Source organism: Primulina tabacum, chromosome 3 (assembly GCF_025594145.1).
Source record: "Primulina tabacum isolate GXHZ01 chromosome 3, ASM2559414v2, whole genome shotgun sequence".
Lineage (NCBI taxonomy): Eukaryota > Viridiplantae > Streptophyta > Magnoliopsida > Lamiales > Gesneriaceae > Primulina > Primulina tabacum.
In genome coordinates, this window is record NC_134552.1 from 141,142 (window position 1) to 159,150 (window position 18,009).

An 18,009-nucleotide genomic window follows, 5' to 3' on the forward strand; every position below is an offset into this window, starting at 1 on the left:
AGTTTCTAAATTTATTTATATATTTTCTTTTTAGTTTACTAATTTACCTATATTAACTGATTTTTACTTTTATTTTTTAAATGAATTAAATATGAAGTTTATATGTAAATTTGATTCGATTTGAAAAAGAAAATTTTTAAAGTATAAAATGAGGAATATTTTGGATAAGGGCATTATTGTAATTCCACGACGTTTGGGTTGGCCCAGAAGGGAAAATGATAGCAATTCAAGAAGAGTACGAGCAGTAGACAAACTCGTGGGCATGCCAAAATGGTAGGCATCATCATCCCATGTGTGTTTCACCTACAAACTCGGCTTCAATATAGATTTTATTTATTTATTTTTATTTTTGTTTTTGCGTTACCCCAACACCAAATCCAAAGGTTACGAGAACATCACATGTTACATTGAAAAAAGTTTGCAGCATCTTTGAAACTGGATCAGGATACTACCCATATACGGTAACACGAACAAATTTCTAGGCACCAACTCAACTTGACGCATGACACCGAGTGTTGAACAAGATACTGATGAAAAATGCATAAAGTTCTTCAAATAGAGGTGTCCTTAAAAAGTAGTGAGTGACTTTGTCCTTTATAACATTAAACATTCATTAATAATCTCATGTCTCACTTGAATGGCCTTTATTTATTACTATGCAAATATGCTCAAGGGTCCTGCCTGTTTCGATGAATCTAGTCCACGATCGGCCATCAGCAAACCGGTGATCAGTTTCCTGTAATTCAAATTTATACATTTTTCAGTTTCTTCAACTTCTCAATTTCGAATTGTTGGGTATTGGCGCACATAAATACAAGTAAATCGGAATGGAAAAAATATTACAGGAACAGGTAAGAAAATCGGCATTTACCTTTCAGCAATGTTACTGCTCGGCATCAGAATGGTCAATCTTTTAGCAGTCTTCTTGAACTCACTGCAGGTACGTGAGGTGAGGTTAGAATGTCGCGGACTGTTTCCTATGTAAAATCACGAGATTTTCGATAGTATAGAGAGTAAATTAAGTCCAAGGGGCGATGAGTTTAACCTGAACGGTTCATCTCCCGCACGATTAACAGCACCTGCTGCATCAAAATAACACACATGGCTCATTAGTTCCGAACTTTCTATCCCGAACATGTTCTCTAACATTAAAAACAACTCTTCGTAGGATCCAAGAACCGACAAATCAAGGGTACGACCAACATCCTCCGACTCCAAGAACACTTTGCAGAGATGGGCGTTGAGACCAAGTTCAGCTCGTTTCGGCATACACTGGGTACTGGACAAACCCTTGGAACGATCTTGCCCATCAAGATCGAAGCTTTCATCAACATTACCACAGGACATCTGCTGCTCGGTAAGTATTGGCTTACCGAATAGTACAAATTGTGGTTTCTTGACACCATCATGTACATGGGATTTCTCACAAGAGTTTCCCATGCTCAACAAGCAAGAAATATTTTCATTACCGTCTAAATTGCTTTTACAGATTTTTTCAGGAATTTTAGCCCGAGGGTTATGTCGTGGGATGCTGACCGGAAACAATCCCATTTGCAGTTTGTTGTTAAGATGGAGATCCGAAAATGGGACTCCAATTTGAGCATGCCTGGCTCCCTGTATGCCTGCAGTTAAGTTGTCTTGTAGATGACAAAAGGGACTGCTGGGGCCTAGGGGATTGCCTAGAAATGACGGCACCGGAAACTGGCCGTCGAGAGGGAAATCTGGATGATGAGGTAACCGCAACTTTTTCCGCGGCGGTGAGAAGGGTGAAATATGGAGGACTGGCATATTCGTGACCATTTCAACTAGCCACGGGCTAACACATTTCACGTTTTGCAGCAGATCTGGTTCGTCCCATGTGACCTATAATGACATTTAGTGCGAGCAAATGTAAGAACATGTCAAAGATCCGTACATCTTCAAGAACTTTTTCCCTTCTTAGACGGAAGCAGATGAATCGCGAAGATATGAAGAAAATATACAAAGGACGCAAGAGAAGAAATAAGATACATCTTTGTTTTGCATCTGATTAAAGGTCTTGGACTGTATCAAAGATTCATAAGTAAACCAACAACGGATTTTCCACAACCATTACAAATCAGTTTTGCAGTAACTTCATAATCAAATACCCGAATCAAGGCACATTGAGAAGAATTATTTAAATCCTAGTTACTCCAAAAACTCAGTTTCTAACATTTAGTTCCAAAATTATGATTAGACATGAATCCAAGAAAAAATGATTCTTCATTCATTCTAATTGTGCTAGGAAAAAAAGAAAAGAAAAGTTCTAACAACCTAATATTCCAAAACCCAACCAACAAAAACACTCGAGAAGAAGAGTACCACCTGAAGAAGTCTCCATGTTGAATTAGGCCATGTAATAGGATCAGCAACCTGAACAGAAGCTATAGTTCCCACGAACCAGCTGATTCGAGCCGAGTCCTCCGTTTCAAATGCCATCTTAAACCTCATACCGGACCGCCATTGAACCCTCATAGCAGCGGTCACAGATGCCGCCTTCACACAAAATTCAGGCGTGCTCGCCCTTGGATAATAAACCACCTCAAATGGCTGGCCATTGGCCGCCAAGAAAGCCGATTCAACGACTGATTCGGGCCTGACCCGCCCCCTCTCCCTCACATTCCCATTACCAAAGCTCCTATGCATCATCACCTTATTCTCTTCTCCATTCAAAAACGCTGAAAATCCCCCATAGTTTCCAGCACTCACAGAACTCCACACAGAAGAGGATTCGGTGCAACCCACGCCGCCGCCGCCCCGCTTCGCCCTCCTTATCCCGACACAAAGATCCCCATTTTCTGCCCTCAAGAACACAATTGAGTCACCAGCCACCAGCTTCTTCTGATTCACAAAAGTGCTCCATCCAGTAGTCAGCAAATGCCGCCTTGGCGTACCCCTGTAAATATGCCTAAACTTCCAAGTTTCCCCATGTACATCTTTAGCAATTACATTCTGCACTGGCGGGTCCGCCGTGTAATCCAGCCGTGGGAAAATAGTCTCCGCGCAGTATCTTGGGACGGAGAATCCCCCACCGTTATTTGCATCAGATTGAGTCAGCGTCTTCGAAAAGGAACTGGGTTTTTCGTTAGATTCAGATCCATTGCTCCCCATAATCCCATCATCTTCCAAGCCAAGCTCGTTGCTCCCAACTGGGATCAGCCTAATTTTGGAGTAAACCTCGTCAGTTTCATGGTCGGCTAAATATTGCACAGCACCAACTCTGCATAAAATCATCGCCGGAATTCTGAGCAGACCCCCGAAATCCACAGCAGTTAGTGTGTGCTCCGCGTGGCCTTGAGGGAAATAGAAGACTTTCGAGTTCACCGACGGGATTTGCACCATGCCTCCGGCACAGGCGTGCCACAGCTCAGAATTTAAGCATTTTTCAGTCATATCCATGATTTGTCCTCCTTATCAAAACCCAAATGCAGTTTCTTTCTTCCTTCTCTCCTTCTATATATATGTTTTCAAATCCTACCGAAAAACAACACAGATCTCAACTTTATAGCTTTCTTCTTCAATAAATGCAGCGACCAATCTCAAAAGGATCGGCAATTCCGGACACCGTTCAACTCTGCGCCAAAAACAAAAGGAAAATAAAAAAATTAAATCATGACATCCGGTACTGTGAAACAACGCCACTAATACCAAGTACAGTAATTCAAAACAAAATCCCATCACGAATTATTTATCATTCATTAAAAAGCATACCAACAGCACTAAGCAAACCAAAAATTGCATCTTTCAAAAAAGCAGAGAGCTAACATCAATTTCCTTGCAGAATTTAGATAAAGTGGTTTGAGTTTGCAGGACTTTTTACACACAAAGTGGGAGTGGAAAAACACTGAGTGGATGTATGTAACTGTGTTTGTGGGGTAAATGAGTCGACAGGACAGAGGATTCTTGAATTGACGACGAAAAATGCGAGTAATTTACGAATCTGAGATTCATTCATTTAAGAGAAACAAGAAAGATAAAAGGAAAAGAAAAACACGAGAATACATTACAGATTAGTAGAGTAGGAATATTTGGTTGCAACGATTACAACAAAACATTGCCACAAAAATCGTCGGCTCTGTTAAAAGATACTGGACGGCCTCATTACCCTTCCACTCCACGTTAACGACGCCGTTTATAAATTAGAAAAATAAATATTTCATTCTTTTTTTATTATTTTTCAAATATATATATTATTTTGATTTTTTATTTTTGGAAATAAATTAAGAGTTTGTTATCATTCGACCTCAATACTTCGTTTCAAAATTCAATAAAATTGTATTTTAACCGAAAGATTTGATTTTTAATTTATTTTACTTAATTAAAAATTAAGACGAATGATTTAAAATATGTTGGTTTGTCCAAATTTACATACATTTCATATTTGTTTCGATATCAAATCAGTTATTTTACCTAATCATTTTGAAGGTAAAAACTTGTGTGAGACCGGTCTCACGGGTTGTATTTTGTGAGACGGATCTTTTATTTGGGTCATCAATGAAAAATTATTATTTTCTATGTTAAGATTATTACTTTTATTTTGAATATTTGTAGGATTGACCTGCCTCGCAGATAAAGTTTCGTAAGACTATTTTACAAGAGAACATTCGAGTTGAAATCATCTCACAAATTCATATTATTCCATCAAAATATAACCTAAATTCTTTCAGTTATTATTCTATATTTAATTTAACATAGTGATCGGAAATGTATCTTGAATTTTAATTTTTTTTAAAAAAAATTAAATATGTCTTGAAATTTAATTAATTGTAAAATTAACAATAAATTTGTAATAATGTGTGTTTCCTTTATATAAGCCAAACAAAAGGTAGAGTAGTTGAGAAAATATCGTGTCGTGCTGTTTGGAAAAGATATCGCGAGATTCAAGGAAACATCCTTTTTACTGCTGGTCCGAACTGTACGGGTTCTGAGGGAGAATAGTTATTTGACTTGACAGATTTAACCTTGGTTATTTATAATTCTCCCTGTCAGTTCTTGCTTCTTACCGTGGTTAATATTACCCCCACACCCCTCGACTTTCGAGCCTTCTTTGCTCAAAGCGCGTGTCTCTCTAACTGTTTTTTATTTTTTATATTTATAATAACAAATAAATTATTGATGATCTGTTAATAATATTTTAATTATGAAATTAAAAATAAGATAATAATATTTTGATAAATAATTTAATATTATAAAAAATATAATTAGTATAATATTATTGAGCTGTTATCGAAAATTAGAGTGGTTAAAGCTCCACGAATTTAATGATATTTTTGTTCTATTTTTCGTAGTAAAATTTTTACATGAAATGAGTATCATGGGAGAATAGAACAAGATTGATAATTGAAATTAGACATGACGACCCATTGACAGTGGCTTGGTTAATAAAACTTTATCAATTCCATATGAAATAAATTTCAAGATATTTAATTGAATCATGTGATGTCTATTACATAAGTTGACTCCTAATTTTTATCTCATTATGCATTTGATTTGATAATAAATAATAATTTGTTTGATTTTATTGATTAAATTTGAAATAAAATTGTAAATTACCATTTTGTTTTTTTAATAATTTAAAAAATATCAATAACATTATTTATTAAGGATAAAATTGTAATTTAAATTCACTGGTTTGATTGATATAAGAAAAATAATTAGTAGATTGATATATAATATGACAAAATAAGTAGAGATGTCAATGGGGCGGGTTTGGCTAAACCCGAGACCCTCCCCATGAAAAAAACTTTGACCCATTACCCGCCCCACCCTGATTAAATATTCTTCGGACCCACCCCACATCGAATACGAAACGAGGCCGGGTAGATCCGTGAGACCTGTGAGACCCGAATTTTTTTAAAATAAAAAATTAATCTTTCTTCTCAGATGACTGAATTATAAAACAGACAAGCCTCTAAACACAACATTGTGAAAAATTAATTAATGTCTTCGACAACACTTAATAATAATAAATAAAATATTTTCATGACATAAAGAATTACATAAAAAAAAATTTAGTTACTAGCTCTCCAAAAAAATCTTGACATCCCCAAAAATAAGTCATAAAACATAATTTAAACAGATCAATATAAAATCAACGAGTAAACAATATTTCAGACACATTCTTCGAGATCATTTTCCTCTTCATCAAGAATGGTGGGACAAGTTAATAAACTACTTGAAAATTTAACTACAAAATTAAATAAACAAAATACATTGAAAAAATAAAACTGTAATTTCAAATTGTAAAAAAATGTAATTTAAAAAGAGAAAGTACAGTAAAAAAATTAAAATTAAAGTAAAATAACAAAATAAAATTGTGATTTATTTACCATTTACCTCACTCCACAACCATATTCGCGAGCACATCAATGCCTCTAAAGTCGTTGGATTAAGTCTACTAAGATAAGGACTAACTATTCTTCCACTATTGCTAAAAGCAGATTCAAATCCAACAACTGACATAGGAATAACTAAAACCGTTATGATTGAGGTGAGCTACTAAAAAAATGAAAATTAATAAAACTAAAACTCCTAGAGTATTTATATCCATATATATGGGACGGGTATTATAGGACCCATGACCCGCCCCATATCTGGACGGGTCTGAAAAATTGGACCCGAGACCCGCCCCATGACCCATTTAGTATGCTCAAACCCACCCCATACACGTGGGTCCATTGTGGGTCTGGGTAAAACTCGGATCCATTGACATCCCTAAAAATAAGAGTTTTTTATTATTAATTTTTTTAAAAAATATTTTAACAATAATGTGTGTGGGGTATTGTAGTAATACTTCAAAACCCCACCAAATGTGGCGGACCTTGCATTTGCAGAGTGCAGCGTCCGCTGCAAGCTAGTAGCGGTTTTTCTGCGTCCGCTTACAGTAAATTTCGGAACATAACTCTTCTTATTATGAATAAGGGGGTGGAAGAGTAAAATAATCAAACAGAAAAAAAAAACAAGTATTTGTTTATATGAAAAGTGAAGATTGATTTTTTATTTTTTATATATATTAAATATTTTTTTTAAAATTTATACTTATAAACTTTTTATATGTGTTTTTTTTTCCTTATTATAATATTTTGTATTAACTTATTATTTCAACAATTTATTTCAGAATGACAAAAAATCGAAGTCCAGAAGATCTCAGTGTTCTCTATTTACAAGCAACACATATGTCATCAACAATTTCTTCCGAAACTATTGATGATATTGTAAGAGTTAAGCGATCAGATTATTTTCTCAAAACAACAAAAGTTTAATTTATTTTGCTAAAACTCCAACTTTTCAAACAATGAGCTTAAATCAACTAATTATCTCTCCATTAAATCCCGACAACTCCGATAATCAACAAAATAACCATAATTCCCAAAATAATTGTACAATCAATTCGATACTAAATTAAAGTCTCTTTGAAATATACCTAAAATCTTTTCAACTATCAAACCTACAATATAAACCTAATATATACGTCAGTATAATGAAATTTTGTGAGGCTCATTTACTCTAATGACAATTAATGATCAAACAATAATGGTTTGATTTAGATTTACAGCGGAAATGGTTTAAAATAATTTACAACGGACCTCAGGGCCTAGAAAAATTTCGGCATGACCTCCTTGTAAATAGGACATCCCGAAAAACTCAAGCATCAATTTATATCAAAATATACTCCAACTAGAGTCATTAAATCAAAAACCGAAGTTAAACAACCTATAGCCTCACTAACCAGGACTAAGCAGAAATTAAAACTTACCAATTACTCACCAGATCAAAAGAATCTCATAGTCGACTCAAAAACATCACAAAAACAACCGAATACCACTACAGATACACGGGGCATCTCCCTGACAAATAAATTACAATACAAGACTGAACAAACTCAAGACATACATATAGACTAACTGGGAGACTCCATTGAACAGAACCAAGCAATCCAACCTCAATCCCGAGCTCCACTGACGGAACCTCGGCCTAACACCAGTGACTCTTTGACGAGATTTTCTATCGAATTCAGTTTGTTCAAGAAGAATATTTTCCACAATCAAGGACTCATTTTGATTTGTCAAAGTGATCTCATCAAGACCGTTTCTGATCATCACTCCTCAATTTCAGCAGTTTCTACCAAAGTCGAAGCCTTGGATTCGAAGCTGGAACTCCTTGATACCAAGATTGAATCTCAATTTCAATCTCATTACAAATATGTCAGACAAAGTTTCGAGCCAAGCACCATACTTGGAAATGTTGAATGCAGGAATCCAAACCCTCACAGGCCGAGTTGATGATCTAATCACTCAATCTAAGGATAGTGATGCCAAAAAGGGGGAAGACAATAGATTTGGAGATAGAACTGGAGCAAGTAGCAGCAGACCTCATTCTTCTGGAAGGGATCAAGATCCAGACGAAGCTATTTTCAGAGATATTGGAACAAATTAGTTTTATTTTCTTGTCTTGATTTTCTGGATACTAATTGCTTTTATCTGCTTCTCAATATGTTCTACTAACGTTTTAAGGAATATCTAGGTTTTGGCATCACCACAAAGGGGAAATTGTTAGACTTAATTTTGTTGTGGAGATGCTAGTACAAAACCAGTAGATGCTGGCTTAAGTATAAAACCAGTAGATTTAATAAGCAGAAAACCAGAAGCACTTGTACCGCGCTAAAATCAGTAGCAGCACTTATCAAGTACTGTTTAATCTACTTAACAAATGACTTCTTAGCTAAAACCAGAACTAGAAGGAATACATAACTCGAAATTAACAATAGCAGAATTTGTGTATCTCAAGTCTTTAAATATTACCGTTGATCTATTAACGTGATACTAGCATTTATTGCTTCATTAAATGTTGTACGGTAACATTTAAGACGGCTTACCATTTTTTGTATGAACTGAGACTGATTGGTTTAATGTATTCTGCAGGGTCCATTTTCAGCAATAAAACTGAACCACTGAAAAGTCAAAAGAGCCGTTCAGATTTTAGAACGTTGGATGAAGCCTATATATGGAGACGAAGACTTTTCAAGAAAAGAAGTGAACGAATCTCAATCAGAAAAATATCATTCGAGCATCGCTAGAACTTTCAGCTATCTCAAAAGCTCAACACTGAAAGAGCAGCACACGCTTCATTGCATACATTTGATCACTTGAGATCATATTGTGCTCGCTATTTTCATTATCTCTTCTTAAGTTATTCACTTCATTATCTCATTAATAGAAGAATCTGTAACTGGAAAAGAGTCCTTTCCAGAACGTAAGATCATTCAAGTAGTTGAGTTGTAAAACTAAGAGTTTCAGTAGGCGAAGGGTAAGTCCTGTTGAAGTAGGTGTGTACAACTGCTGTACTGTATTCACCAAAGTCTTTTAGTGATACCTTCTGGAAACAGAAGAAGGGGAGACGTAGAAGATTCATCTTCGAACTTCCAGAAACAAACCATGTGCCATCTACTGTTTTTGTACTAGCATCTCCACAACAAAATTAAGTCTAACAGATAATATAATATTTAATTTGAGAAAAATTAAAACTTTCCTATTATACTCCTTTTACATATTTTTAAAAATTCCAATGAATTTTGTTTATTCCTTATCGCCTTTTTATTTGTTTATAGTAAATAATTTAGTTTATTAGCAGCGTGAAAACACGCGCCGTAAGAATACAAATAGGGGACTGTTTGGTTTGTAAAAAATGTAAAGCAGTGGTGACATGGTCTTGCTGCTTTTTTTGTGGTTGTCAGTCCGCACAGACTTTACTGCCCCATTTCTCTTTCTCCCATTTATTAGATAATAAATAAATAAACTATTATTAAGTAAAAATAAAGTAACTTTTATTATTAAAAATTTTTTTTTTGTTTTTTTTTTTTTTTACATGTGATACCACAATCGAATCCATTTGAAAATACTTGATTACATGTGTAACTCCAATTCAAAATTTATATAAGTTTTTTTTTTAAAAAAAAAATTAAAATTTCTAATTGATAACGAAATTTTGACATGAGATGTGCGCCGACATGTTAAACTTTTTTGCGTAAAAATAAATCAACATACTATCTTAAAATTAAAAAAAATAAAAATGGTTTTTATACTAATCTTTTGTTATCGATGATATGATTATTTTAAAATTTTAAAAATAGATAAAATTTACTGAAATAAATTTTTATGATAATTTTTATAAAATAAAAATATAATCAATCTTTTAGTAATTTGAAAACGATGATGTTTTTAATAAAAATAAATAAATAAAAATTAGTTACCCCAAGCTTCTCAGTTTCAAATATACAATATATATTTAGAGTAAAGATGGATGGTCTTAAATTCAAGAAATGATTTTCATTTAGAAAAATTACATTAAATTGTGAAATCTGATTTTTTTTAATTATTAAATCGACTCATCTATCACTCATAAAAAATTCAGTTTATGTTACATCGTGTGAATGTACCGGATATAATTTTACACAAAAACATCGAACACAATGGATGTGCTTGAATAAAATCGTATCAGTAACACACTCGATATAACATGGACTAAGCACCTCGTCTTTTGTGATATGCCGTGAAATAAAATTGACCCTTTAACATTAATTCTCAAACCTCCCAATGTTTTTATTTACGTTGTTCATTTGTCGATATCACTTAGATTCGCAGCAATATTTGTTTGTAACCCAAACAAAACTATAAACTATGTCGCAAAGACTGCATTTTTAAGAAAGATCGAATCAAGACGACGATGTGATTGTCGTGCAAGTTTAGAACCTCTCCCAGCCATCTGTTTTACTTTAAATTGGAAAACCACTTGACGGAAATTAGGAGTGGTTGGTGACACGTCGATAATTTATAGTTCATTATACACAAAAATTTCAAATTTGAGATTCGATTATAACAAATATTTGACCCAATATAAGATACAGTGATTGGCGAGATAGAAAAACATTGATACAGACATCTCACAGGAAGTTTATTTTAGGGGAAGTTGGTGAAAAATCCCCAATCAAAATATTTCTTTGGGTTCACTCTCTACCAAAATACATAGGGACTGAACAAAAAAAAAAACGACGGCTAAATACTGAAGACCAATTTCCGTTTATTTTTTCACAAGACGTTACAATAAATGTGACCAATGCCTTTGTTTCGTAGGTGTTGATTTATTTCTAGCCGTACATTTGCCCTCCGTGTGTGGAGGCTTTAATTTTTGGATATTATAGATAATGACAAATATATAGCATAAAAAATTTAATTTTTTTTACTCGATTCGGTTCGGTCCAGTCGGTTTTTGTTTGGTTTCAATATAATCGATCCATTCAAACAAGCCAAACCTAACTTTCCCATTTTGGTTTAAAACAAAATTACATTATTTTGGTTATATATATATATATATATATATATATATATATATATATATATATATATATATATATATTTAGTAGTAGAGTATGTCTCTTGTGAGACTGTCTCACGAATCTTTATCTGTGAGACGGGTCAATCCTACCGATATTCACAATAAAAAATAATACTCTTAGCATAAAAAGTAATACTTTTTTCATGAATGACTCAAATAAAATATCCGTCTCACAAAATACGACTCGTGAAACCGTTTCACACAAATTTTTGTCGTAGTAATAAAGTTCTAGATCCATTTCTCTGCCTTCAATTTATCAATGTACACCCTAATTGTGCCCTACTACACATACATAATTTTTTTTAAAAAAACTTAAGTATGAATAAAATAAATAAATAGAAATCACGTCTCGTGCATATATATAGTATAATTAATGGGTGATTTTACTAAAACAGATTGGGTGATTGTTTTATGTATAAAACTAATTGTTTTTCCAAACAAGAACTCAAACTGAAAAAAAAATACCCACGTACGTATATATATGTTCCATGAATTCTATAAGCCTGCAAACAAAAATTTTAGTTAAGAAACCAATGGATATCATATAAGTACAAGAATAAACAAATTAGAATGGATAGATATAATTTAAATTTTGTGCCAAAAGCTAATTGATATTTCGAGAAAGGTTCGGGTCATCCTTGAACTTGGGTAGAAAAGGAGAGGCCGATTTGAGGGTCACCCAAAGCTGGTATTGGGAGACCAATAGAAGACCGGCCTGGAACTAGTCCTGGTAGAGCAAAGTGCCTACTCCCTTCAAACCACTATTTTCACCCCTAGCATGCAGCTACCTTGAAACATGACAGATCGCTAAGTGCTCATATAAGCTCGGATCCGACATCTTGGACCAAGAAACACTAAGGAAACTATGTCACGCCCCGAGCTTGGGCCCGCGGCTGCGTGACTGCACAATGAGTCCCCTATAGCAACTATTTCGTATTCGCCACCGCTTTACGAAAATGATTAACCCAAGTTTCTATAGAAGTCTATTATAAGCTATTATTAACTCATTTTAAATCTTTCATTTTTAAGATGTGGAACAAGGGTATCACAATCACCTCTCCTTCAGAACGCGACGTCCTCGTCGCGGCCTGACCCCTCGATCCACCAGCGCCGAGAATCTAGAGGTGGCTCCCGTCATGTAACACTTTGCCCGGAAGGTTCAAAATGTGGTTCTCATGCACGTAGCACTTTGCCCCGCATAGCACTTATTTCCCGGTGTTCCATGCCCGTGATCGGCTCTGATACCATTCTGTCACGCCCCGAGCCCAGACCCGCGGCTGCGTGACTGCACAATGGGCCCCTATAGCAACTATTTCGTATCCATTCTCGCTTTACGAAAATGATTAACCCAAGTTTCTATAAAAGTCCATTGTAAGCCATTATAAACTCATTTTAAATCTTTCATTTTTAAGATGTGTGACAAGGGTATCACAGACTAGATCAACTGATCGTGAAAAATGTTCACCGGTAATCAAGAGGCATGTTCTCTCCTCCCACATTCACAAATCATGATGAAGCCGAGATGTGAGCCATGCCCTTCCATCGTGGCCAATACCTGAGTATCCCGGGATAGTCACCTACTTTGGTATTGTAGAAATATCCCCAGCAGAGATAAAATAAGGCGACTTCATTTTCATTCTCACAAACTCTCTTAATACTTATTTTCTTGAAGTATTTTTTCCTTTGAGTGAATACTTGACTGACATGAGCATCATAGTGGTCATGCCAGAAACCTTTCATGCCCCCTATTAGCATTTTTGTTTGAAACTATGCAGGCCATTCAATTCGGATTCATCCTACACGATAACGAGTATTCACAGAAAATGACACGTTCCAGCCTAAGAAGTTGCCCACCTAGTTACCCAATTCTCTCGGGTAGCATAATTGGTGTCATCTGTGAGAAATCATATTTATAGACGTATATATGATTTTCACTCCAAAATCAACTCAGTGGAATCCTTCCGGAAGGGAGAATACAGACTTAGGGGTCCACTGAGGAATACGCCCGTTACCACCCTCAACAAATCATGTGCAGGAGCTGGAAGAATCTGAAGACGAATCTCATCCTTGGGACAAGTCTAAAAAGGATGGAGAGAGTTCTCAGGTGGGCTCGAAGGCTTTCACCATATTGAAAAATTAGAAGAATTGAGAAATAAAGTGAAGAAATTAGAGGCACATGTTAGGTCTTCCCATACTTTCCGAGCCAAGTTAAGAGGATTCCTTTCTCTGCCCAGATAGTGAATGAGCCTTTGCCCATTCACTATAAGTTAGCCAGGATCAGATATTGTGATGGAAACATCGATCTGGAGGAACACCTGGCTTGGTTTGAAAATGTGACATTGTTACATTGGTACGAAGATAGAATCGCATGTAAAGCTTTTCTTACCACATTGGTGGACTCAGTCCCGTGCTGGTTTGAGAATCTTGAACCTCATAGCACCCATTATTTCGAATACTTCAGGGCCTCCTGGGCCTTCGCAGCTTTCTTAGCCTCCTCGGTCCTCCTCTTGGCCAAGGCCTTCTTCTTGGTGGCAGTTTCCGGGGTAGCCATATTTTTTCCTTGGCCACCTTCTCAGTCGTCGTCTCTAAGAAAAGTCCTGCTTCATCTCAGGATTATATGCCAAGATAGGCGTTAGAAACAAGGTTTAAACCAACATGAGGGAAAAAGAAAAACATGGAAGGAAAACATTTCGGGTTGAGCAGCCAAGGCATCAAAGTCATCGATCACCCAGTCCACGAGATCCGTAGCTCAACTGCTCAACTTGTAAGCGATCAAATTCTCCTCTGAGATCAAGGTGGGAGAAGAGATTTTTTTTCCTTCCATGAGCTTATGGCTCAGGGCATAAGGTTCGATAAGTATCGTTTAACATATTTTATTGTGATTGTTAGTTTCATTCTTGCATGATTCTAATATGTTGAGTCTATTTTCGGTCCTTTTTATTTATATTATGCATATTTTTCTTCTCTCACATGTTTTGGGTTGATTTGTAGGTGAATTAGATTTAAAAAAAAAAAGAATTAAAGCCCAAATATGTGAGCATGTTGTTCTAGGGCAGGTGATTTCGCCTGCCCTAGCGCGTCTGAGTGGAGAACAAAATAAATAAACGTCGAGAAGCTCAAGCTGGGACTGTAGAATTCGACCGCCCTAGAGCTACTTGATAAGGAAAGAAGATTTGCGCAATTTTTTTTCGGTTTTGAGGAATCTTGGAGGCATCTTTATGTGGGGATAGCCCTAATACATGATAAGGAGGGCCACAATCATCATATTTGAAAAAAGAAGCAGCCACAAACTGGGTTTCAAAGCAGGAGAAAATGGAGAGCACGAGAACTCAACAACGGTTTTTTATTTTTTATTCCATTTTAATTAGGATTTAGGGTGTCTTACTCCAAAACAATTATGTTTTAATTTTTTTTAAAGATTGAATTAGTTTTTAAGCATACTTATTATGTTATTGATTTTTATTGAAACTTTGGAGTATGATCAACTTCGAAGTGATTTTATATGTTACAATTGAGACCAATAGGAGATTTTATAATAAGATAGGTAACATAATCAGTGGATTTACAACTTTCATATACATACGAGGTTAGGTATATGTTGATATTCATAGATCAAAAATCGAGAGTTAGAGGATTCTGCGGTTCGTTAATACGATTGAAATTGTCAAAAAAAGGCAATAAAAAACAAAGACACTTCGTTAATACATTTTGTTAATTAGAATAATAGAGTTCGGCATATATTGATAAATCAGATAATCTCGTCAAAAACATGACTTATAAATTGAAATTCAATCATTAAAGAATATTTATAGGTAGTAGTGAGATTCTGACAATTGTTTGGTTATTATTTTCATTTCAAATATTTATATGTTTTGTTTTATCAGTTTTATTTGAATTTTAAAGTAGTTTATAAATTAATTTATATGTCAATGTAATTAACTTACGGATTTAACTTAAAAGTAAATTTATCTAATCAATCTATATACAAACGATATTGTACTTCATAAACTATATTATTCAAACTTAAAATATTGATTTTATTTGAGAATTTACATTGCAAGAAAATTTTGATCAGTGGCCAATACCCGAGTATTTTGTGCTGTCACCGACCTTGGTATCCTATAAATATGCTTAACAAAGATAAAATAAAGCAAATTCATTTTCATTCTCACAAACCCTCTTAATACTCATCTTCTTGAAGCATTTTTTTATTTTGCGTAAATACTTGACTGACGTAATCATATTGGGATACATTTTCAGCGTCCCACTAACATTTCTTGTTTGAAAGTGTGTAGACCATCCTACCCGAATTCATCTTGTTCTGTCACGAATACTCACAAGGAAGAACACATTCCACCCAAAAGTTGCTCACCCAACTTACCAAATTATCTCGGGTTGAATCACTAATAATTCATTGACTTTTATGTTAAATATTACCATTCGACATATATTTTTTAATCGAGTTATGAGAATTTTGGTCTTTTCCGTGCTTGGTCCGCGTCACGACCTTCAAGTATTGGTCCAAGTTTATGCTACCTTTATTGATTGTCATTATTTTAGGTGGTCCTTCTAAACATGACCCTTCGTGATGGAAAAACTTTTAGCATATCTATTAGATATTTATACATGAAAATGATATATATTTACTGAAAAAAATCATAAGTTCGACTCATCCTATCAATATTTTTTCGGGTGAGTTTGTAGCACATGTTTTTTTATCCCAAATCCTGCGTCTGCAAACTGTGATTCTTCCAACTTGTTCGTGTTAAGATGAATATGGAAGAATCACATAAATGGTTGTGAGGCTAACATCGACATTTTACGTCTGCAATTTGCACCTCAAACTTTACTGCCAGACATGCAAAATGGACTGTCCATCCATCTAAAATCGATGAGACAACCAACATTTCCCAACTAATAATCATTTTTGGACCATATTTTTGTGCACAATGGACCATTTCTTATTTATTTCGCCACGAAATTATTGCAAATCAGTGATTATTAATTATTTATGCACAATTGTTTCACTTTTTTGTTTTTCTTCATTGAATTCAATTATATATACGCAAACAAATAACATACATCGACTAGTATGCGTTGAGATATCCATGGCTGATGGCACCTGGTCGTCTTTTCGTATCCCAACACTATTACATTTTAGCGAAAAATAACTTGATGATATAAGAGCTAAAATTTCACCACGAGAAACACAGCAGGTATCACACAGAAAATTTATTGTCTAAACAAAGGACGAAGACAATATTCAAATTATACAATTCCAAGCCAATACCTTAATGTCTTTCAGTTAATAGAGCCATGCCCATTTAACAAAAGCCCACAAATTTTTGAGTTGTTAATTGAATCGGGCATGATCAAGGATTCGAAGTGCTTAGATGCCAATCAAACATACAAGAAATATAGTAAAAACTATCCAATCTCCCTAGCAACTTCTTCAACTCGGCATAGTTTGCAGTGACCTAATGGTAATGAATCCAAGTAACAAGGAAACACCCTCGAAGATCCAATCGTATCAGACAAGACTTTGAGATTCCAATATACCATAAAAAGATCAAATCATAACTCTCAAGTCCTCGACTCTTATCAAGAACCAGTGTATCATGCCTGAATATTTACACGTGCGTTACCCGTGACATAAAAAACATGATGATTTGACGTCATCATCATTTTTCTCCGGCTTATCACCGAAAATCTGTTCAGGGTTCTAAACTCAACCATGACAAATAAACACGAAGTTATCTTGACATTGTGTTTATTTTGTATATTCAAACCCGTTATCGGATAATTATCAGGAAATGAATAATTTCAGCGAAGAAGCTCTGCGCAGCCTAGTGAACTTGCTAGCCGCAATTTTATTGTAAGATCAAAAAACATTTTGTAGATTTATTTTAATGGTATAACGCATAGCTATTTTTGAATGAAGACGTTTTTGGAAATGCAAAATATTTCAGTTCTCAAATAAAAATCCATCATCTAGCATAAAACCCATAATTGATTTGAAGAAAGTTTGATGGTAATAAATCAGGAAAAGTACACCAGATTGATCGAGACACGTAAAATGGATTGAATGAAAACTGCTCCATCAAAAAATATCGAGATTAGATTAGAATTTTTTTTTAGTTTTTGTTGACAGTTCAACCTAATAGAGCCATCAAAAACCACAATAAATGCTTGATATTTTAGCAATTTCTTGTGTTATGACATAACAAAAACATTTTCATTCGACAATAATTTAAATATGACATCGAAGCAAGATGGGTTTGTTATCCCCATTCTCACCTCCGAATGGGAACCTCATCCTTCCCAGAAACCGATCTCTCGGCTTCAAAAATAATAACGGGATGAAGACATAACTCTCCCGTTATCTCCGCTTCAAAAATATTATCATCATCAAAATAGGGAGATGAAGATAATACATCCATACCCTTCCCAAACCATTTCGGATTCAAAAAAGTCCTTGAACCCGGACTCGAAAATTAGTCCTCAAACTCGCGCCGCTTCGGTTTTCGTCGCTGAAAAATTGTCATTCTTTTGACATCCTAGAATCAATTATAACAAAAATCCTCTCAGCCACAAAAA

The 18,009-nt window shown here is 34.8% G+C and overlaps 1 protein-coding gene across 1 annotated transcript; it reads right to left on the bottom strand.

Annotated features, from left to right (window-relative positions):
• Positions 1 to 528: 528 nt before the first annotated feature.
• LOC142539187 (auxin response factor 18-like) lies at positions 529 to 4,022 on the bottom strand. Its single transcript, XM_075644464.1, has 5 exons — positions 3,733 to 4,022; positions 2,347 to 3,595; positions 1,046 to 1,863; positions 872 to 934; positions 529 to 736 (listed from the first exon to the last, which is right to left on the bottom strand). The coding sequence occupies exons 2-5, from the start codon at positions 3,418 to 3,420 to the stop codon at positions 655 to 657; spliced, it is 2,037 nt and encodes a 678-aa protein (XP_075500579.1). The 5' UTR covers positions 3,421 to 3,595; positions 3,733 to 4,022; the 3' UTR covers positions 529 to 654.
• Between the last annotated feature and the right edge of the window lie 13,987 nt (positions 4,023 to 18,009).

What these genes read in the sequence shown, in the direction of transcription:
- LOC142539187 (XM_075644464.1), bottom strand. Translation starts at nt 3,420, where the DNA reads ATGGATATGACTGAAAAATGCTTAAATTCTGAGCTGTGGCACGCCTGT. An exon ending in CAACATGGAGACTTCTTCAG is followed by an intron (nt 1,864 to 2,346) that starts GTGGTACTCTTC and finishes ATGTCATTATAG; the next exon opens with GTCACATGGGACGAACCAGA. An exon ending in GCGGGAGATGAACCGTTCAG is followed by an intron (nt 935 to 1,045) that starts GTTAAACTCATC and finishes ACGTACCTGCAG; the next exon opens with TGAGTTCAAGAAGACTGCTA.